At 43.9% G+C, this 22,548-nt stretch overlaps 8 protein-coding genes across 8 annotated transcripts, besides 9 other annotated features; 5 read left to right on the plus strand and 3 right to left on the minus strand.

Moving 5' to 3' along the window:
- Positions 1 to 1,065: part of a mobile genetic element that runs on past the window's edge.
- Positions 1,066 to 3,749: 2,684 nt separating this feature from the next.
- Positions 3,750 to 3,784: a microsatellite.
- Positions 3,785 to 7,423: 3,639 nt separating this feature from the next.
- On the plus strand, positions 7,424 to 9,444 carry ACLA_063970 (DUF4246 domain-containing protein; the record flags this gene model as incomplete). The annotated part of the gene is made up of 3 exons (XM_001273851.1): positions 7,424 to 8,515; positions 8,606 to 8,675; positions 8,720 to 9,444. 3 exons carry the CDS (start codon positions 7,424 to 7,426, stop codon positions 9,442 to 9,444), a joined length of 1,887 nt encoding a protein of 628 aa, XP_001273852.1.
- Positions 9,445 to 9,608: 164 nt separating this feature from the next.
- Positions 9,609 to 9,833, plus strand: ACLA_063980 (uncharacterized protein; the record flags this gene model as incomplete). Its single annotated transcript, XM_001273852.1, has 1 exon — positions 9,609 to 9,833. The coding sequence occupies one exon, from the start codon at positions 9,609 to 9,611 to the stop codon at positions 9,831 to 9,833; it is 225 nt and encodes a 74-aa protein (XP_001273853.1).
- A 226-nt stretch (positions 9,834 to 10,059) lies between these two features.
- Positions 10,060 to 10,085: a microsatellite.
- Positions 10,060 to 10,086: a microsatellite.
- Positions 10,087 to 10,362: 276 nt separating this feature from the next.
- ACLA_063990 (GNAT family N-acetyltransferase) lies at positions 10,363 to 10,896 on the plus strand (the record flags this gene model as incomplete). Its single annotated transcript, XM_001273853.1, has 1 exon — positions 10,363 to 10,896. One exon carries the CDS (start codon positions 10,363 to 10,365, stop codon positions 10,894 to 10,896), a length of 534 nt encoding a protein of 177 aa, XP_001273854.1.
- Positions 10,897 to 11,579: 683 nt separating this feature from the next.
- bgt2 (GPI-anchored beta-1,3-endoglucanase EglC) lies at positions 11,580 to 13,013 on the minus strand (the record flags this gene model as incomplete). The annotated part of the gene is made up of 2 exons (XM_001273854.1): positions 11,580 to 12,746; positions 12,819 to 13,013. 2 exons carry the CDS (start codon positions 13,011 to 13,013, stop codon positions 11,580 to 11,582), a joined length of 1,362 nt encoding a protein of 453 aa, XP_001273855.1.
- Positions 11,725 to 11,767: a microsatellite.
- Positions 11,725 to 11,776: a microsatellite.
- Positions 13,014 to 13,172: 159 nt separating the features above from the next.
- Positions 13,173 to 13,200: a microsatellite.
- Positions 13,201 to 15,115: 1,915 nt separating this feature from the next.
- Positions 15,116 to 16,083, minus strand: ACLA_064010 (MBL fold metallo-hydrolase; the record flags this gene model as incomplete). Its single annotated transcript, XM_001273855.1, has 2 exons — positions 15,116 to 15,497; positions 15,557 to 16,083. The coding sequence occupies 2 exons, from the start codon at positions 16,081 to 16,083 to the stop codon at positions 15,116 to 15,118; spliced, it is 909 nt and encodes a 302-aa protein (XP_001273856.1).
- Positions 16,084 to 16,789: 706 nt separating this feature from the next.
- Positions 16,790 to 17,807, plus strand: ACLA_064020 (putative 3-hydroxyacyl-CoA dehydrogenase; the record flags this gene model as incomplete). The annotated part of the gene is made up of 3 exons (XM_001273856.1): positions 16,790 to 16,853; positions 16,915 to 17,222; positions 17,271 to 17,807. The coding sequence occupies 3 exons, from the start codon at positions 16,790 to 16,792 to the stop codon at positions 17,805 to 17,807; spliced, it is 909 nt and encodes a 302-aa protein (XP_001273857.1).
- Positions 17,808 to 18,430: 623 nt separating this feature from the next.
- Positions 18,431 to 19,297, minus strand: ACLA_064030 (class I SAM-dependent methyltransferase; the record flags this gene model as incomplete). Its single annotated transcript, XM_001273857.1, has 1 exon — positions 18,431 to 19,297. The coding sequence occupies one exon, from the start codon at positions 19,295 to 19,297 to the stop codon at positions 18,431 to 18,433; it is 867 nt and encodes a 288-aa protein (XP_001273858.1).
- A 707-nt stretch (positions 19,298 to 20,004) lies between these two features.
- Positions 20,005 to 20,032: a microsatellite.
- Positions 20,005 to 20,033: a microsatellite.
- A 366-nt stretch (positions 20,034 to 20,399) lies between these two features.
- On the plus strand, positions 20,400 to 22,102 carry ACLA_064040 (histidine phosphatase family protein; the record flags this gene model as incomplete). The annotated part of the gene is made up of 3 exons (XM_001273858.1): positions 20,400 to 20,988; positions 21,051 to 21,180; positions 21,256 to 22,102. The coding sequence occupies 3 exons, from the start codon at positions 20,400 to 20,402 to the stop codon at positions 22,100 to 22,102; spliced, it is 1,566 nt and encodes a 521-aa protein (XP_001273859.1).
- Positions 22,103 to 22,548: the final 446 nt, after the last annotated feature.

Below are 22,548 nucleotides of genomic sequence, written 5' to 3' on the forward strand. Positions count from 1 at the left end.
TAGTATCCTATAGATGGTATACCCTAATACATCTATTTCTATTTATAAGTAATACTTTTTATAAAAGTAGGTAAGTACTACCTACTCTATAAATACTTTCTTTAATCTATTAAAGATATTTACTACTTTAGGGGTTAAGAACTCCTTCCCTAGAATCCTCCCCTTCTTCCCTAGGCTAAGTTTTTACAGGAGATCTAAGAGGTATACTAAAAGGTATGAATACCCCTTAATAAACCTCCTATACTAGTTTATAAAACCTAGGAATACTAGGATCTCCTTTATAGATTCTGGTTGCAGCCATTCTGTAATGATATTAATCTATAAAGGTTTTATTTTTAGATCTTCTAGTATAATCACATAGCCTAAGAAGTTAATTCTCTTTACTATAAAGAGATACTTACTTAGTTTTATAAATAGTCCTGCCTGTTGGAGCCAGGCCATTATAAAGTAGATATACTTATAGTAATCCTTCTTATCTTATAAGAATACTATAATATTATTAATATAGACTACTATAAAGATGTCTAGATAGTTACAGAATAGCTAGTTTATAAAGCTCTAGAATATTACAGGAGCATTAGTAAGCCTAAAAGGCATAACTAAATACTTAAATAACCTATACTTTATATAAAAGGCTGTTTTCTACTCCTGCTCCTTTATAATCCTAACCCTATGGTAAGCCTTATAAAGGTCTAGCTATATAAAAATCCTTCCTTCTGTAAGCCTCTTAATAGTCTCTAGAATAAGGAGAAGTAAATAATAATTCTTTAAGATAATATAATTTAGACTATAATAGTTAATACATAGCTAGAGGATACTATTTTTCTTCTTTATAAAGAGGACTAGTACCCCTACTACTAACTTTAACTCCTAGATCTACTTTTTTATAAGTATTATCTAAAGATACTTATAAAGTACTACTAGCTCTACTAGAGAGGAGTTATAAAGAGGTCTAAAGAGTAGTTACTTCTCTTCCTCTAGATCTATCTCTAGATTTATATCTTTATAGTATAGTAGTAACTCCTAGGCCTTCTCCTCTGAGAAGATTATATAAAAGTTTATAAGTTATTCTAGTATAGGGTCCTTACTCTTCACTACCTCTTATAGGGCTGCTATAACTTATACTATTATAATTATTATATCTTCTGCTTCTGTGAACTCTTCTACTAAAACTAAGTAAATTTATAAAGCTAACTCTCTACTAAAGATTACCTAATCTTCTCTCTAGAGAGTTATAGGGTTATACTACTTTAATTATGGTATCCCTAAGATGATATAGTTTACATCTAGGGATACTACTATAAGCTCTATAAAGAGTTACTCTATTTCTTTACTATCCTTAACTAGGATAGTGGCTTCTACTACTCCTTTATTTCTTATCTCTTATAAGATTAATATCTCTATAAAGACCTACTATAGTAGGGTATGCTAGTTATTTTCCTTAGCTAGCATTACTAGGATAAGATTAACTAAGCTTCTATTATTAACTAGTACTTATAAGGCTAGTCCCTGCCCCTTCTCTCCTACCTAAGCCTAAAGAAATATACTTAGATAGGAGAGTAAGGGCCTATAATACTCCCTACCCTACTCTTTAGTAATAATAGTTATAACTAGTTATTTAGTCTTTATAGGACCCTCCTACTTAGACTTACTCTAGTAGTATCTTATGATATGCCCTTTCTTATTATAATTAAAATAGACTTATAAGATACTAGGAGTATAAGGTAGTGGACCTTACCTCTTTATAACTAGGATAGTTATAATAGGCCTTATTCTCTCTACCTTCTTAGTAATAATATAGTCTATAAGGGGCTTCCCTAAGTTTCTAGGGCCTTAATAGTCCTTATCTCTATATAAGGGATCCTAATAAGTATTCTACTTAATACTTAGGTGTAACCTTATAAGTAGGGAGACTATCTCTTTCTTAGATTTTAAGAACTCTAAATATTTATAGATCTTCTACTTAAATGCTGCAGGGAAGGATTTAAAGAAGAGGTATAATTATACTTTCTTTATATTCTTTATATTATCTCTAATTTTAATCTATTACTTATACTACCTCTGCTAGTATGCATAGTCTATCTCTCCCTTATAGGGCCTTATTTAAAATATCTATAACTATACTTCCTATTTATAATTCTCTAGATTACCTAGCTATAATTCTAGGAAAGCACAGAGGCCTTTCTACCCCTAGTTATAGAAGTCCTTAGAAATATTACTCTGCTAAAGGTCAGAGAGGATATAATCTAGATAGGCTACTATAATCCTAATATACTTCTTCTTATCCTAGTTATTTATCTCTATAGTAGACTCCTAGCTTATGATGAAGGCTTGGTATATTATATAGTTATAGGTTAAGTATCTTTCTAACTCTGGTAAGGGTTAGATTTAGATATTAGTCTTCTTTATAGGAGATAAGGATGGTTCATCCTATTCCTAGCTTTATAGGTGCTTTCTGTGGCCCATCCCTAGGTTATTATAAAGCTTCTAGATTTCTTATAGGAGCTATAATTCCTATTATAGATACTCTCTTATAGGGATTACTACTAGTAACTTTAGGTCTACTAGAATAGAAGAGTCTTATAAACCTAGCTTACCCTCAGAGCCTTCCTCTTTATAGGCTATCTCTTTTCCTGCTATCTAACTTTATATAGTTATGGAGGAGGGTTCACTAGTTAGTTTAGGTCTAACTAACCCCTTTTATAATACTATTTTCCTAATGGACTAGTTTCAAAGGTTAAGTAATAAAATATAAGGATCTATAATCTGTGAGAGTTAGAAACTAGTGTAAAAGAAGAATATTTATAAATAGGTTTAAATATAGGTGTCCTTATTTAAAGAGATTATTACTGAACTTCAGAGTTTAGTAGTTATGGGTAGGGTTATTATCTTTATATATCATGTGACTATTTATATAACCTCTTATAAGGATCCTCCCTCCAGGTAGGCTCCTCTATAAAGGTAACTTTACTATAGTACATAAAGGACCTTCGCGATCCTTACAGGCATTAAATAGGAAATATATCTACTTAATATATATTAATAGATTATTACTAATAGAATTACTAAACTACTCCTAGATAATAATAGCATAGTTATATACTAGAGGTATATAGACTAATACTATAGTAAATATAATATAGAGGACTTTACCTATCTAGAATATAATAGCATCCTTAAAGCACTTAACCTACTTATTATTATAATTAATAATATCTAGTATATAGCAGGCCTCCTAGAATATAAGATAGACTATGCTACCCACTGTATGAATATCCTTATATCTAGAAGGGCTAGGAACTATTATTAATAGATAGTAGAGGTAGTATATTTTACTACTCTATAGTATAAGTAGATATACCTAACCTAGCTAGATGCCCTGCTTCTATAGCTTCTACCTATTATTCTCCTAGATAAAGTAGCATAGTATATCCTAGTATAGATACTTATCTATATTAGGGTGATAGTAATAATAGGTAAAGAACTCTAGGAGATAGGTTATCTTACTATTAATTAACCTCTATAGCTCATCCACAGGAATATTAGTATTATATAGAATATTATATTCATCCTTATTATAGATAACTAAAGCCATCACAGAGGGCTTCATACTATCTATATAATATTCTATTAGATACTATATTACCTCTAAGGCCCCTAGATATTATCTATTTATAAATTCCTTAGTTTTATTAAAGAAGAACTTAATAGTTAACCTATCTAGACCCTTATAGAGGTATTTATAAAAATACTAGATAACCTTAATACTACTATATAACTTAATATTTATATAGGCTATATACTTCTAGCTAAGGTAGGGATTATAAGGGACTACCTACTTATTACTAATATTAAGGAACTCCTAGGGCTAGATAGGGTGCTTAGTCCTAATCTATATAGTATTATAATAATAGTACTAAGGATAACTATCTTCCTTAATATCTATAGTATTATAGAATGACTTAGGGAAGTACTTAGAGTAGGACTAAATACTATTAATATTCTTTATATATAATATAGTTAGATTATAGTCACCATAGGGCCTATATATTATTATCTTAGTAACTACTATATATAGCTACTCCCTACTATAGCTATTAATTAGTGGAATTTCTACATAGATAACCTTATTAAGAATAGTAGCATTAAGAAATTAATTAGTATATTCTACCTAGAGAAGGATATAAGCATAGGGTAGTCCTTACTTCTAATACTTAACTATATAGATATAGGCCTAATACTAACTAAATATATTCTACTTATAGATATCCTATAGAAGATACTTTAGCTTTATATAAAATACATATATAACTAAGTTAGGATAAGTATATATATCCTAGATTAGAATACCTATATTATCCTAGATTAGCTTATTATTAATTTCTATCTAATATAGATTTACTATAAAGATAATAAAGAAGGTTAGCTTACTAAACTAATATATAATAGTAAGAGAGTTCTAATAGTACTTCTAATAATAGTAGCTACTTCCTATAAAACTTACTAATAGGATAACACACTAGCCTATCTCTATAGGCAGGGGCTAATCTAATATAACTATATACTATAGCTAGGCCTAATAACTTATCTAAAACTAGGAATAATTCTTAGTATATATCTTTAGTTAATTATACTAAGTAAAATCTAATCTCTGCTTCTCTACTATAAGATAGATATTAATAATAAATTACTAAAAGAGATTAGTACTATAATAAAGGATATTAAAGCACCCCTATTAAGTATAAAGTAGCTACTATACTTATATCTAGTTAGTTAGATTACCCTGCTAATAGGGATTACCTATATTAGTTATACTAGATAGTTATATAGCCTAGTAGTGGCTAACACCACTATCTAGGTAGAATAGAATATAATAAAGAGGTAGATATAGTAGATAGGAATAGTAAATATTTATTAGATACTAATTATTAATATTCTATAAGATATTAGGTGCATAGAGGTTAGTAAGTTTAGGATTATCTAAAAGTAATATTTAATTATGGGATATATTATAGGGAGCATAGTTTAGATATAGATAGATATTATAAAAGCTAGCATAAGGGTATTTATCTAGTATATCTAGATCCTATAGTATATCTAGGATAAAGCTAGTAACCTTATAGACAGAGATAACTAGATTAAACTAGTAGCCCCTACTATCTAGGGTAATAATATGCACCTAAGTATTTAAGTAGATGAAATCTAGGGAGAGGTTTATTATAATATTATAAGTATATTAGAAGAGGATATAAAATTAATTTAATAACTAGATAGCTTAATTAAGATACTTAATCAGATTAATAGCTACCTAGTATAGAGATAGATTATTTTAAGCATAGATCTTATTAGCTAAAGAGGGGTTAAGTAGGTAAAGACTAGTATAAGAAGGGACTATATCTAAATAATAGGAATATAGAGATATATATTAGTATTAGTATATATTATAATTAGAAGGAAAACTTTATAATATACTAGCTAGAGGCCCCTAGTAGTAGTATATTATTCTATTAATCTAGAATATATAATTAGATTTATTATGGCCCAGATAATCATCCTAATTATAGCTAATAGATATAAAAGCCAGGGAGTAGTTAAGCTAGTAGATATAGCTCTAGAATAGCTTTAAATCAGTATTATTAGTACTAAAATAATAATAAAGTTTAGTATTTAAAAGCTCTAGAATAGGGCATAACTATACTAATCCCTTCTAATAATATTTATAATATAATATACCATAGCTAATTATTATCTCTTAAAGCTAATAAAGAGCACTATAAAAGAGATAGACCTAATTTATTTATCCTAGATCTAATATATCTTACTTGCTACTATATAAGGAAAAGGTAATAGATATAGACTAATATATATAGTAGTAGTAGTAGCTATAACAGGCTTTATAATACCTATATTAGTACTAGTATGCAGGGAGCAGTATATAGTATATATAATAAGTAGGAATAGCTAGATTATCTAAGTAATTAGTTAGACCTCTCTATATAGTATAGGCACTAGACTTATAAAGATAATACTAATAGTAATTATAGTTAGTATAAGCTTACTACTAAGTAGGGAGGATAGACTAATAAGTTTAATATATCTAGGATATTATTATTAGAGTAGAAGGTAGCTATAATACTAGATTAGCTAAGTAGGTACTAGAGTAGTAGTTAGAGTACTTATTATAGTTAATAGATATAGATAAATAAGTAGCATAGTAGATATAGTACTTAGAGTTATAAAGAAACTATAGCTTATTATTATAGATCACTATAAGGTAGTCTAGATAGTATATATACTAGTATAGGATAGGCCTATAAATTAGGCTAGTATAGTAGCTATAATATATATTAGGGGTAGGTATAGAGAAGATAGAGTAATAGGAATATTTTAAGATATATTATAGATAATAAAGATAATAGCTACTAGCTAATAGCTAGCAGACTAAGTAGAAGGTAGTAGGATATATATTATAAGTAATATAAAAAGATTATAGATAGTAAGTAAAAATAAGTATTAAAATAGGTAAGATAGATAGCATAATAATAATTAGTAAATATAATCCTATATATAAAAAAGAGTAATATATTATAAAAACTATAGAGTAGATATAAGAGTATTAAATATAGAGATTATACTAAATATAAGAAGAAGAGATCTATATAGTAAAGAAAGATTAAGAAGATTAGTAAAGTATAATAAAGATAGTTAAAATTAAGAATATAAAATAGTACTTATAAGATAGATTAATATATTATAAAACCCCCAGATAGGAGTAAGGATAGTAGATAGTAGATATAAATAATAGTCTAAACCTAAAGAGAAGAGCAATACATAGTAGAAGAAGATTAGTAGAAAAAGTAGTAAAATAAAGATAAAAATAAGATTAAAGTTAATAGTAGTAAGGTAGGCAGAGATATAGAGGTAGATTTAATAAGGTATAGGAGGCTATATATAGTACCTAGAATAGTAGGTGATGAGGGCAGCCACAGCAGCAGAACAGACCTTAAAGTGTGAACAACATTAAAGCAGCCAAGTATATATATGATATAGATAAAATACTGTATCCTACTAACTAGAATCTGGATACCTGCTTAGTATAGTGGTATTACACAGATTTCAGTTCTATGACAAACTTTTAGTCCTATTACTTATTACATAGAAAATTATATATATTCATGGATACGGCCTGAATATATCCTAGTTTAACCTCTGCATACACAGATTATCAGCATACCCATATAACCATATTACCTGGAATCTGACATTATATTATTTTGTCTTATTGCGTATCATTTGATACGAGCCAATACACACCACAGGACTCCATCATGTGGCCGCCTGATGGACATGAAACTGAAAGTGATGAAACTCCCAACCGCACTCTTCCGAACTCCAACAAGGAGATTCTCTTGCATCAGTCATGATGAATAATACAGGCAAAGGCCGACTTCAGGTTCCAGGTTTTAACGATGTTCCTCTATATTTTGAATTCCCCAGAGAAGATCGATTTGCGCATGGGTTCGCAGATTGGTCGCAAAATCCACGATTGACGGCTCGCGAAGTCGCTATGCTGCGTTTCATGGAAGCTATGACTGAGGAACCGGGATGGGAAGTTAAAGTCGCCAATCCCGCCGCATTGGATAGTTGGCGCGCCAAAGCATTCTCCCAGTACGGCCTCAGCCGCCAGGCATGGGCGTGGTGCCAGGCCGAGCTGCAGGATAAGGCGTCGGATTTCAAGCGTACCGGTTACGTGATGGTCTTTGATGCGGATTCAAGAGTCTGCAAATCGAATACCCTAATCGCCTCCGACTTACGCAAGGATATACAAGAAGCCTTTGGACCCTTGTTATCCGCTACACCGACTCAGAGCAACCAGAAGCCTGTTCGACAGCTGGTGGATCCTTCTATGTACCCACTCGTGTACGGATCGAGTCGGTTGTACACCAATGGAGGGGCCGTTGGCCTGGAACCATGGAATTGGGAAGAATACAGACATTGTCAAATCACTCCAAAACCCGTCAAGCCAAGCGGGGAGCTGTATGAGATTAACCAGGACGAGATGGCCCGCAAGTGGGATAAGCGAAGGCTTGCGAAGCCGAATTGCTGGTCGACTGACTTTCAGTGGCTGCCATGTGAGGTATCATTCGAAGGTGACATGATGACACCTTGCATCACTTCGTACATCAACAATATACATCCCAAGAACAAAGGGGCATACAAAGCGATTGAGAGGTTGATCGGCACCGCCATTGCGCCGTGGAATGAAATGCTTATCCTGGGAAGGCAAGGGCGAACGCCGATACGGATTCGCACATACAACTACGTGGAAGAGAACAAAGAGAAGCCCAGCTGGTTCGGTCGTATCCGGGATCGGAAACCGGGCGACCAAAGTCAAAATGCAGTCAGCGACGAGGAATGGGACGAGATTCGTTCCAAGGTCAAAGAATACCTATCTCTTCCTGACTATCCCAGGGAATGTCGATTTTTTGATGAGGCAGACTATGACTTCTGGCCAGTATGGCTCCGAAAGACTGGGAATCCCCAGATAAAGTAATCAACCTCGTGCTGGATAAGTTGTGTCGGCGGTATGTCTTTCACTATCCAGAGCCAGGCATTTCCTTTACCTACTCTGACTGGAAAGCCGGACGGAATACTGGTCGAGCAATCCTCCCAAAGTATGACAACTTTTCCCCTAATCATGCACTACCTCAGGACCCAGACCATCAGTACTACTCTATTTCACTGCAGGAGAGGTTTCGCACCAAGGGCCTCCAGATTATCGTGCAGGTGACTAGTATTAACCTCACGCCTGATCATCCAACCTATGCTGGCGACCAGGAATTCCATGTGGCCGGCATGCTCAATGAGCACATAGTTGCAACTGCGGTCTATTACTACGATGTAAACAACATCAGTGGTGCAAATATATCCTTCGAACAGGAGGCAGTCATTGATAATAATTCTTTCAATGTCGAGAACGAAGATTTCATTAACAAGGTTTGGGATATCCCGGACTGTGATGTTCCCGAAGACGACGAACCCTGGCAGTTTCCACAGGCACTGCAGACTCTGGGTGCTATCACAATCTCATCTGGACAATTCCTGGCGTGGCCGAATACCCTGCGGTCTAAGGCTGAATCTTTCAGTTTAGAAGATTCTTCTCGCCCGGGACATCTACGCTTCGTTACTCTCTGCTTGGTTGACCCCCATTACCAAATCTGTTCGATCAAGAATGTTCCTCCACAGCGACGTGACTGGGCTGCAACTCCTTCTGGGGGCTCAACTGAGAATGGCGATGGAACATTCATGACCCCAGAACAGGCTCAGGAGATGCGTGAGAGGACGACATCCGAGAGAAGATCTGCCACAGAGAAGCTCAATAATCATGGTATTGGTGTTTATGATTATGTTGCATATTATCATGACCTTGTCTGGCCACTCTGAAAGCCCTCCGCACTTGTCAAAGGCCCCGAGGAGCAGCGCGAAAACAAGATGGCGGCCGCTGCGGAGAGAGCGCTCTTGGGGAGGGACTTGGTTCAGTAGAGTGTTGGAACTTGGATTTTGCTTTATTGGTTGGGGGTGACCACGGATCTAGCGCGGCCAATACCATGGTGTTTACTGATTTCACCTCCGGGCAACCCCTGCAGCAGTTCATCACCAGCACGAATTTCTCTGGCTACCAGAAGCAGCTGGCCTCGTTCGACCTGGATGCACGCGAAAGGGACATTTTCTCCCGGTTCTGGGGACTGGGTCTCTGGGCCGGCTTGGTGATGGACGGGTTACACCATCGTCGGCACCGACACCATATTATCCGCCTCTCGTGGCAGAAATAGGAAGCTAGCTATTATGGAAACGATACCAACTTTCAGTTTTTCCGCGAGATGAAGACCATGCTCACAATGATGGTCATTCTCTAGCTACGGTTATAGACGCTCTCATTGGACCCAAAGTACATCAGCCCCCGGCATCTCAATACCCGTCAGCCACGCCCTGTGACAACTTCGTTATTCTCACAGGTAACCCACACGCAAAATGCCTCATATATCGATCAACGTCCCCTATATATATATATATATATATATATATGTTTTCTCAATCTGTCTATCGATTGTCTATTATACTCCCACGTTCCGACTGACCTGTGCTAGCAGTCGATCTGCAAACGTCGAACCCATATTGCTCAATTGCACCGAGTAGGCGCCAACTGTTAGAGCACCCAACTCATCATCCTCTTTCATGGTATGTATACTAACGAAAAGAGTTGCCCTTCGAGAGAAATATCGTTTCGTCACCGGACAGGCCACTTGGGTATCAGTGATCACTGACGATTATTCAGTAAGACCGGCGGACGAACACTGCAAAATGAATGACAATTATCCTCAATTCCGCGTCGCAACCCAAGATGATGCACTCCAGATCCAGCAGCTTGTACAATCTGCATTCCGCGCTGAAGACAGCAGACCAAACTGGACAGCAGACATGGATCTTTCCTCACGCTTCCGCATCCAGGTGGGGGGGATACTCGAGAAAATCGCCAAGTCGGACAGCGCGATTCTGATCGCCACCGACCAGAGCGGTGCCCTGGTAGCCTCCGTGGGAATCCAAAAACAGACCGCAGAGCTTGCCCGCCTTTCTCTGTTGGCAGTAGACCAACGTCACCAACGTGGGGGGTTAGGACGTCAGGTCCTTGCCCGTGCTGAAGGGTACTGTCAGCGGATTTGGGGTGCTCGGAGAACAGGGTTGAACGCCCTCTCAACACGTGAAGAGCTTATCCTCTGGTATATGCGCTGTGGGTACCGGAAGACAGGCCAACTGACGCATGAGCGGATCCAAAACGGCCTTTTCACAGATGATTTGTGTTTTGTTGAAATGGAGAAGGGTTTGAAAGAAGCCTGAAGTTTGAGCTCATGTCAATATACACATCTACGCAGGAGCCTTCACCTGAACTCACCTCCACCTGTGTGGATTCATTGTACGTTACATGATCTGGATCTTAAAATCTCCCTTGAGGCTTTCCTTTGCTAGATCCTTGCTCAAGTAGCTCACTTAGCCTCTTCACAATGATTATATGATGACCTTACCCGGCGCCCGCCATATAATTTTGTCCCTCAGATGGCTGAATTCTACACGGTGATCCGGTTATCTTCCGGGTTTTTTTTTGTTTTGTTTTTTTTTCAATTGTAGACAATGGGGGTGAACGCATTGACTTGATTTAAGAAATAGTTTAGCCCTGGATCCCTACTCCCTGGAACTCTTCGTTGTTCAATGCCTGGTTGATTGTCTGCTTTACGGCGATCCCATGCTCTGCCGTACAACTTCATCTTTGGCCATTTTTTTTATTCTCAACTGGAGGACAACTGGAGTGCTGTTGACTGGTCGCAGTGGACTGGCAACTTCGTATACAAGTACTCAGTTGAAGATATGTCTATTAACATGATCTAGTGATTGAAGGGACAGCCTTAAGTGTACAATAATAGGAAGCGAAGTTGACTGTATCTGTGAGCATGCCTCATCACAGGAACTCGGATGGCGGTCAACCGTTGCCAACCGTCAAAACCCCCCTACTGACCGACAGACCCTTACAGAGCAGCCAGGGCCACGAACACCGCAGCGACAGCGCCGAAGAGAGAGCCAGAGAGTCCACTAGCAGAGTTGCTAAGGAGGTTGGTCGACGAGGGGAAGGACGAGCTGCCTGTCGAGGAGGAGTGGCCGGAAGCTCCCGAGCCAGAGGAACCGGAAGAACCAGAAGAACCAGAAGAACCGGAAGAGCCGGAAGACCCCGAGCTACCGCCGTTGGCGCCAGGGCGGGTGGAGTTCCAGGAGCCGGGGTAAGTACCGTTGTACGAGCCATTGGGTCCCTTGCCAACGCTGAAGGTAGGCTTGGCAGCGCTAGACGAGCCAGCGGCGGCGGTCGCAAAACCCGAAGTCTGAGAGCCCGAGGCACCAGCGCCGGAGGCGGCGGTGGCAGCGGCAGTAGCGGAAGGCACGGCAGAGGACGAAGACACAGCGGAGCAAGACAGGTCGAACAGGGGAGTGGTGCTGAGGGTGCTACCGACAATCCCGAAGCTGGGGTTAGGAGTGACCGGGTCGGCGTCCTGGAGGATGTACCACCAAGTGTTGGTGTTGCCAAACAGAGGGCATCCCACCTGATCCCAGTAGGCCTTGGCATTGGCGGTGTTGGCGACGGCCAGGTTCTCGGTCTTGCCGCTGACGGGCCAACCGGTCTCGGTGATCCAAACCTCCTTGCCCTTGGCGACCGCCTGGGTCTTCGCTACCGACTCGTCAAACAGGGCCTTGGCATCGGAGATGGAGTTGGGCATGGTGTTCTGGAAGTAGGGGTAGCCGTCGAAACCCAGCCAGTCGCAGGCATCGATGACGGCCGAGTTGGAGCCGTTGACCCAGGCGGTCCAGGTGTCGACGTGGCCGATGGGCGCGCCGCTCAGGCTGGTACCGGCAATGGCCTCACGGACCTGGTGGATGTAGGAAACCAGATCATCGGGGTTCGCACCCAGGCCGGCTTTGGACTTGACACCGTCGACCGAGTTACGGTATAGATCCTCACTGCCGACGGAGATACCGACAACGTGCTTGCCGAAGTCGGCGCCGTACTGGGCGATGGCCGCCTTGAGGGCGGCGATCTCGTTGGCAACGTTGCCTCCGGAAGCCCAGATACCGAGGAGAAGGGAGGTATCCTCGGCGATGGCGGCGGGAATGGCGGAGATGGGAGTGGCGGAGGTACCTCCTTGCTATACGGGGATCGGTCAGTCCGGGGTGGTCTTGAGGGATACCGAGAACATCGCTGGGGCGTGAACACATACAATCATGGTGTAGAGACGGGCACTGGTGAATCCCGAGGTGCCCACCAGGTTCTTCGCGGTCGAGAATTCGGCCGCGAAGTCGGATTGGGACTTTGCGCTGCCGTCCGACTTGGTGTTGCCATAGTTGAAGCCCTGGTGAGCGGCCTCGGTGGCAGCCACGGCCAGAGCGAGAGCCAGCAGCTGTCTAGTCTGCATTATGAAAAGTATAAAGATGGGGGTGAGAAACGAATGTCGAAGGATGGTATTAGCGAATGTATATGGGATGACAGTTAGTGAAGGATAACGAATGAAATGAACATTGGATGTCAAGAAGAAGACCCCAGTTCGATAAAGACCGTCAATAGATAGATAGATAGAGAGAGAGAGAGAGAGAGAGAGAAGAGGGAAGAGAAGAAGGTGAAGCAAGACAAGATGACCTGAGGACATAAATAAGACTGAGATCTAGACTTGGGGAGCCAATTGACCTGTCCAGCACTAACCAGCAGCACAGTGGACCAGGGCCACGTTGGCTCCCCTTAGTGAATGGCTTGTTCCAGAACTATCAGTGTAGGTTACTAACCTAGAGTCTAAGGGAGGCCTGATTAGTTACCGAGGCCCACATCTCTAAAGATAGAAATCTCTTTTGATTAACCGATGCTTTTGATTGCTCTGATTTTACAAGAATAGGTGGATGGCCCTAATTCCCTCAGGGGCCAGCACCCCTGGCCAATCATATCTCCTGTCCGCTGTTGTGGCAAACACCTGCAAGCCACCAGTGGGTCAGACAGTCACGTAAGTGGTTGTTGAACGATGGTCCCTGACCCACAGTGGAGCCCCTGGCTGGTGATGTTGCAAATCACAGTCTCTCTCATTTAGTAATTATCTAGTAATTACTACAGTATTAATGCAAACAGCCCATTTTCAATAGTCGGGCAATAAAAAAAAAATCAGTCAAATGTCTGAGTTGGACATGACGACATTTAAAAATAGTCCATAGCCTAGACTCGGTGTCAAAACTTCCATTTTCAGCATCTCGAGCCCCCTGCCCCTGATTCTCCTGACAGGAGTTACGGAAAAGTAGTATGCATAATGCAACATGGCTTCGGAGTCCGGATCCACTGGAAAAGGAGGAAATTGCAAACTGCAGGTTGGAGAACCCGCATCCTATGGAGTAGTTGCCATATATCCTTGGGCAGAGTACGGAGTATCGACTCCATTCCCATACCACCCAAAGTAGTAGTAGTAGTAGTGCTCAACTGCTGTCCTCGTGAGGGTCGATGGTCCATGGACATGCTACCTGATAGAGCGATTGTTCCATTGTACAATGACATTGACTGCGAGCCTGATCCTACAATGGTATGCGTTGTCTTCCGGATCATGCGCAAGACAATCCCGGATGAAGTCAACACACCTAGCCACCTGATGAACTGGCACGACCGAATTGATCTTGGTCCAATATCGAGATTTACAACTAGAATATAAGGACCTGAGAAATCGACGCGCTGTGATCTGCGGGCACTACGGTAAGTTCGGTGTCAGATGACTAACTTATGATTAAGCGAGGTCGGACCAAGCGCAGGCGGAAGGGAACTTATTATTATTATTGTGTGCTCCGACATGAACACTCCTACTAGGTATGGGCTGTGGGCCGCATTCTTAACTTGCCATCAACTATACTGTGTACATAGTCCTCTTCAGTGAGAAGTCGCCCCTCCAACTATGACGTTCTCCCTTCCTTATTATCGGGATGCTCGCCAATTACCAGGGCCGTTTGAGGGCGCCATGATGCGAATTGTCTTGAGTGATCTGGAGTTCTAATACCATGTACCCTGGTGTCTTTTACACGAACTCATCCCCAAGTCTTCGGGGGATTGAAGGAAAAAGAAGGAAGTGGGAGGACCCGAGGGTAGGAGGTTCTTATATACTCGGGGGAGCAGACGGGCAAGCCGAAAGCAAAACTAACCCGGAGCGGAAATTCACAGGTCCTCGGATTACTTTGACAATAATCGCACAGAGCAGTCAATCTCGGTTCTGCTGAAGCCGCGAACGGACAGACCACCAGTAGTGACCAGACTCCAATTAGAGCTTCATTTTCTTTTACGCGAAACTCAAGATGCAGGATCGTAACCTTCGCTACATCTCTTTCTAAAATGATATCCAAGGCAATGGAGGCATTATCCGCAGCCATCCCAGTTCGGGAGTTAGACAGTCAGTCCACATCAAGCCTGGATAGACCACAGACTCGTCACGAGGAGAAGGAAAAAAAGATGGTAAGATTGAGCCGGTCATAGCACAGTGAAATTCGTCTAATGAACCGCCTATTTGAACCAATACCCGGTCAGTCCTTCGATCGTTCGTTTGCCGACATCGTGATGCCGGTTCTCCTCCCAAACCTTGCCCCCCTCTCCAAACTGATTGGACAGATGCCCCAGGAAAAACTCGAGGTTTTGCTGGCATTCCGGGAAAGCATTCTTGAAGGTATCGAACAGATCCTGGACTGTTGGCTTGGTTTCCGCATATGTGACCTTCTCTGCGAATAAGTCGAGATACTTCTGGGTATGGGCAATGTCTGCTTTGGCGTCCAGTTCCCAGTCAGGCTCCAAGTGGCCTGGAATGACCTTGACGGGGTCTAAGGCAGAGATCAAAGCGATGGTCTTGTTCCATGCGTCCAAAAGCGCCGGAGTTTCTACCTCTTCCACCCTGCCCGATTTGAAGTCGTCAGTCCCGAAGTCAGTCATACAATAAAGACCTGTGCCTACCAAACATGCGTGCTTCGGCCATAGATGGTATCTCCACAGATGATCGTCTTCTCAGTCGGCAGCCAAAAGAGGGTGTGATCGACACTGTCGCCTTGAAGAGGCCCCAGCAGCACCACAGGGCTCTCCGGATTCCCATTCAATAGGAAGAAGTTGAAGTTGAATTCCTCGGGCTTTTGAGGTGCCTCGGGTACGTTATCACGGCCAAAGACCGTCGGCCAGTATTTCACCTTGTCGTCATATTCGCGGTTGATACCCGCCAGAACATAAGACGCCGCGTAGAACTTGGCACTGGGAAACGCATCGAGGATAGGATTCGCCGAGAAAAAGTGATCCGGATGGTGATGCGTGACAAAGACGGCCTTCAAAGGGTTCGGTGTAGTTTCTTTGATCCATCGAACAACCGACAAAGCATCAGGAATCAGCAAGGGGGGATCGACAAGGACGGCTTCAGTGGCTCCCACGATCAACGTGGTAATACTTGAGAGGCCTGTGGAGGAGGAGGAGTGGTGGTATGTTTGAAGAGGCATGATGGATGGGCTGTGTGTGTGCTGTGCAATGGAGTAGAATAGAAGTTGGCCGTTGCATTGGGCGGGGAGATGCCCGAATTTATCTTTCTACCGCGCACTGGACGATCTGCTTCTCGTGTAGTTCTCAGATCTGACTGGGGGATTTCTGATCGTTAGCCTTTTTTAGTACTACTGTGTATGTGTGTTGTGGACGATCTCGGTTTCTCCTCCTTTGGCATCAACATGCCCCAGATTGTCTCCCCGGTCCCATCCCGGAAATCACCCACGGGAGAGATAATGGCTCCAGCCGATCACCCCCAGGATGGCTTTTACTCCGCGAAGCCGGGGAGGATGGATCATGGATCCCATTTTTTGGTCAATAATGTTCATATTCGGCAAATCCCTGGTGAGATAAGAAACCCGCTGCAATTGCGCTAACCCCCCACATAGTGTCCGATAGAGCCATTGAGGAACGGCAACACATAAAGGAATCGGGTAATCGCTGATAAATAAAGTTCAATTGGTGCCTCGCGGCCCTCGCCTGTTGTGAAATCTCGTATTTGGACTTCGGAGGTTTTCCGTCTACCTAGGTTGGTTGAGTGCATCTTGTGTTCCTGTGAAAACTGATGAATGACATATATCATCTAAACAAGTTGCGTATACAATCATTTGTGGCCACGTCCTAATTCTTAATCGCCCAGACATACTAGGATAAACCACTTCGACCATGGCCCAATATCATCCTAAGATCACACCGGAGTCCCTCAAAGACAAAGTATTGGTGGTGACTGGTCCGTGATACTCGCTTGATACTTAGATTTGCTGGATTCGAGGAATGCTGACCGGAAGTAGGAGGTGCCAACGGAATTGGTGCCAGTTTTGTCGAATACTGCTGCCAACATGGGGCATATGTCTGTTTTGGTGATCTCGCTGTTGATGCGGGCAGCCAGATCGCCCAGAATCTATGCTCATCTGGCTCATCCTCTCCTCCGCGAGCTATCTTCCAACATACTGATGTGACCGACTATGAATCCGTCCTTGGGTTGTTCGACCTGGCGTTGGAAAAGTACGGCCATGTGGACCATGCCATAGCTTGTGCCGGAATCATGGAGATCGGCAACTGCTTTGATCCAGCGTTGACTCTGGAGACTGTCCGAGAAGTATGCACCTCCCTCATTGTGTGGCGTGGTTGATGCTTACCAGACAAGGCCCCAACGACCAAGGTCCTCGACGTCAATCTCACTGGCTGCCTGTATCTCGCTCGCATCGCTAGCGTGTACCTACGCCACAACCGTCCAACGGACGCAGACCGATCCATAACTGTGATCTCCTCACTTGCTGGGTTCAAGGAGACCCCAGGTGCGTTTGTCTATCAGTCCTCCAAGCATGGAGTGCTCGGATTGATGCGCTCTCTACGCCTGTACCTCCTTTCTGCTCCTCATCGCATCAGAATCAATGCTGTCTGTCCGTGGATGACGACAACGGGAATGGTAGAGGGCATACGCAATGCCTGGATGAAGGCCAATCTGCCCTCCAACTCTCCAGCAGACATCGGCCACATCATTGCTGGGCTTCTTGCCGATCCCACGCTCAATGGTAAGTCCATGTACGTCGAAGGTGGCCGGGCATGGGCAATTGAGGCAAATCTGGATCGCCTGGAGCCCGAGTGGCTGGGGGAGGAGCCATCACGATCGTTGGCCAAGGGACAGGCGTTATTGGGAAGCGGTGACGTCTGGGTTCAATGATGTATCTTCACCTCTACCTCTTTAGAATGATTTTATAGGGGACTCTGGAACAGATGAGCGATTTTCAAATGTAAGTCCATGAACCTAACTGACGTCTTCCGCTGCACTGCTTGGGTATCAGAGGAGAAGCAAGTTAAGAGAGGTACATGGGTGTAGAATGAATAAACGATTGATATCAATCGACTGGATTTCAAATTGAAATCTTAGGATACAACGCCGTGCTCTTGAATCGACGGTTCTACAACTTGGAATGCTGCATTCTCTTTGCCTGCTCGCGTAGTTGATCTTTCCACTGGGGCTTTTCGGAATTGCGGGCAAGTAAATGACACCTCCCCGAGGTTGCGTATAATGAGCCATCTTCGATTTGACAAATTCTTAAACTTCTGCCTCACTGATCCTTGTTCTGTTGGCCACAATATTCTCTCTAGGAACCTCATTTGTTATGACTTGGAATGCCCTCACGACTCCGCACCAACTCAAGTCAGATTCTCGGTTGATTTGGGGATTTGCGGGGTAATTCTGCGGGGGTATGAATTATGAACGGGCAATGCGACTTCATTGTCCAATAGAGAAGTCAATGATCCTGATTTTTAGAGTTCCATCCTCTTGCACCACTGATCTTGTTAGCCCCATAGCCGCTCCTCCTCGGTTTCCTTTCTCCCAATGCACACAATCCGGCCCATCAACAAGGCCGACCCGGTTTGAGACTCATCACTGATCTTTCCGATCAGCTCATACACCTCTCGTGCATCTTTCCTCTCTCCTTCGTGATCCAGGCGTCTGGCAAACTCCTCGAGGCACATAATATATTGCTCATTGTTGGCCTTGGCCCGCTCTAGTGGATCATGGTACTGAAACAGCTGTGTGCGCGCAAAGCCATGGTTCTGTAGATACTGCGCAATCTCGAGTGTCCAGTTATTGCGACCATCGGAGTACGCAAACTGGCGCAGTTGCTCCATGGCTGCAAGCTCTTCCACCTTGACATTGGCTGAGATGATGTGTGCATCCCGGTAGTTGAATTCATCCCACTGAATCCAGCCGCCGGGTTTCAGCAGCTGAGAGACATTGCGGATCACCGGTGCCGGATCACTATCTCGGACCACTAGCATGAAGAATCGAAGATGGACAACGTCGTAGGCACCAATCAGCTCGGGAGGTGCATCATCAAAGATATCCCATTTCCGCAGAGTCACATTTCTTGGAAGCCACTCGACTGATGGTGCACTGTCTAGACTGACATCCAGACCATGGAGACTGGCACCGGGGAAGTCCCGCGCCACATCAAAGAGCCAGATGGCAGTACCGGTGGCGACATCGGCAATTCGGGCTTTAGATGGAACCGGAATAGACGGATGGAGATTGAATCCGACACATTCTCGAAACAAATAATGCTGATAGTTGAGGCGGGCAGTGGCCAGATAGTTCCGTTCTAGCATGTACGGTTTGCCGTTGGCCAAATGAAAGCCGGACCGTGCAGTAGAATTGGCCATGACGTTGTCCAGGTTGAGATTGAGTATCGCAAAGCCCGCAGAGTGAGAGGAATCGCGGTGATAGGAACTAATGCCGGCTGCGGAACAGTTCAATCTGAACTGGCCGTCTGGGGGAGATAATAAACCTACTACCCACACGCCACGGTCATACGCAGATCTAGTTACTCTTCACCCAGAGGACTCCGATGTGGAGCATGTTCATATGTTCCGCAGTCGCTATCAGGGAGAGATATCCGCGACAAATGCGATGATTCCCGGAGTATGATAGTAGTCACAGCAACAATAACGGCAGTATGACCAGATTACCAACATTCGAGCAAGTCAGATCGAGTGTTTCACAGGCACTTTCATCACATTCCTGGCGTGGTGTATGATACGGCTGAGCTTTGGCCAGCATGCGTCATCCAGCTTCATCGTCAAGGGGGGGGAGGGGGCAGATGCGGGCAAAATTGCTATGGTTGGCAAGGTTACTATGCTGCACGTGTACCGATTGGGCAGGCAAGCGGTACATGACCTTAAAAGGCGGTCCTTGAAGCGTGACATTGTCTCTCAACGGTTTGATGGACGGTGGAAAGTAGAGATTCCCTTCCCTGACCGCGTCTTGTCGATCCGCTTCTCAGTGAAGCTTTTTCCCATATTTGTCGTGGCACAGACCATCCCCACCAGAATAGGTTTGCATCCCTCATTGCTGATGTCTTGTGCGAGCCAAAAAAAAAAAAAAAAAAAAAAAAAAAAATATGTAGCCGATCTCTTTGGGTGGTCTTTGAGGATGATATACTTGCCCTCAATGATTTGTCCAACAACCACTGCTGACAAGTGAGCATATTGCGTCCTGCCAACCGAGAGCAGTCAGTTGCTTGATCGAATCGGATAACGGTCGGTAGTCTGGCAGTTCCGAAGCTGATGGTCAATTATTGGTGAAGTGCACGCATACTACCAGGAGTAGTGCACACCAAGTGGAGCCGGCGGGTGAGCAAATTCGGAGAGAATGAAAATCCGCAGACTCGCAGCAGTCAGATCATCAGATGTTGGGAATCAACCGCTTCCAAGCATTTTCAAACCATCTCAATCAGTTCCAGGCTTCCAGCACCTAGGACCAAACATGAAGCAAGCGATTGGAGCCGTGGTTCTGGCGCTGGGCAGTCTGGGTGCCGCTGCACCCCAGGCTCCCCCGGCCCCGACGGGAAGCAGCTACGCCACAGGTTTCGACATGACTCGTAGCTGGGCGAATCTGAGTCCCTACAAAGATGCGGATGGCTTTGGTGCTCCTAAGGGCGTGCCATATGGGTGTGAATTAAGCCAGGTTCATGTCCTTCATCGCCATGCAGAAAGGTACCCCACTCCTTACCCCCTGGATGGCCAAGGAATGGAAGATTTTGCGGCAAAATGGACCAACTACACTCGCGTGCATCGAAAGAAATCGGCTGCCACGGGACCTTTAAGTTTTCTAAACAACTGGGAGTACGTCCTAGGCGAGGATATTCTCCTGGAACCTGGCACGGCCACTGAGGCCACGTCAGGAGCCAACTTCTGGACCCAATACGGTCGATTGCTGTATCGTGCTGGTCGTGACAATGGCGCAGCTTGGAACGAGACTTTGAATAGATATCCCAACGGCACAGCACGTGCCAAGCCAGTTTTCCGCACGACTTCACAGGATCGCATCCTGGAAAGTGCCCGATGGTGGCTGAGTATGGAGGCGAATCTCCGTCATCGATTGAACCACGAATGGCTAACAATACTTGCCCTCTAGGCGGCTTCTTCGGCAATACCGGTGCCAACAGCTCGTACGATCAGTATAACCTGGTTATCATTCCCGAAGTGTCTAACTTCAACAACACGCTGGCCTCCTATGAATCGTGCCCAGGCGATATGGCTGAAGGGTGAGTAATTGCTAGGCAATCATCGATTTCGATGTGAGTGTGTATGTGTATGTGCATTGAGGCTAAATCGCGCAGAGATGACTCCGCCCAAGACTTCATCCCCCGATATACCAAACAAGCGATTGCGCGATTGGGACGGTTCCTTCCCAGCGACTTCAATCTGACTGCGTATGACGTGTTGGCAATGCAGAATATCTGCGTTTATGAACACACCAGTCTTGGAGGCTCTTCTTTCTGCTCGCTCTTCACCGAGCAGGAGTGGAAGGATTTTGCGTATAACGTCGACGTGCAATACTACGGCGACTATGCCTATGGCTCCCCCACGGGGCGGGCGCAGGGCATTGGGTATGTGCTGGAGCTCGCTGCTCGCCTCAAAGGACAGCTGATTACCTCGAGCGACACCAGCATCAATGCCACATACGATGATAACTTGGCGCAATTCCCGCTCGATCAACCCTTCTATCTGGATATGTCGCATGACGATATTCTCCTGTCTGTCATCACGGCGCTGGGACTGCGCTATTTCCGGTACGGCCCAGATGGCCTACCAGGCAACGTCGACCATGCACTGAACCGCACCTTTGCCATGAGCCAGATGACCCCTTTTGGCGCCCGTCTGATGTCAGAGGTATGGACATGTCCTCGCAACACCTCGTTTGAGCAATTGGCGCCGGTGTTGTATCGCAATCCGCATATCGCGTCGGGCCCCTCCGCCGCCAAATTCATCCGATTCGTGCTCAATGGAGCCCCCCTGGCCCTCGACGGACTGGTGGGCTGTGAAGCAGCGCACCTTGGGTTCTGTCCCGTCGACGGGTTCCTCCGCGGTATTCCAACGCTCCAGAAACAGGCAGAGTATCAACGGGCCTGCTTCGGACATTACCCAACTGGGAGTCAGGTGGGAGATGGGGCACCTGAGTCCTGAAACTGGCGATAGACTCTATATTATTATTGTCCAGATATGCGGTCTCTCCGAATGGGATGGCGGGAGAAAGTGAGGGACCGACCGCGATGTAGCTATCTATCCGTCTGCAGTAAATTAGCCCGAGTGAGAAAGAGTAAGATGAAATGGGATATCTTGGCGTTTAACCATGTCTTGTGAGAACCCTCGTGGAGGTACATGCGGCGGATCAACTTGAAATTCACGAATATTCTTATGGTGCTGGATTCTTCTTAGTCAGCCAGCGTCCCTTGTCACGTGAGAGAACCCGATTCCCAATGCAGCCTGAAGTGACTAGCCCGATTCGGCATCAGGCAGCCTAGTTCTGTCCACTCAGCGATGATGACGTTGTGGGGTCTCCTGTCTTGGCTCCTAAAGAAAAGCAGTGTGATTGGCTCTGTCGCAGTCCCCATCCATCCCTTTTCGGGGCG

Source organism: Aspergillus clavatus, genomic scaffold, assembly GCF_000002715.2.
Source record: "Aspergillus clavatus NRRL 1 1099423829796 genomic scaffold, whole genome shotgun sequence".
Taxonomy (NCBI): Eukaryota; Fungi; Ascomycota; class Eurotiomycetes; order Eurotiales; family Aspergillaceae; genus Aspergillus; species Aspergillus clavatus.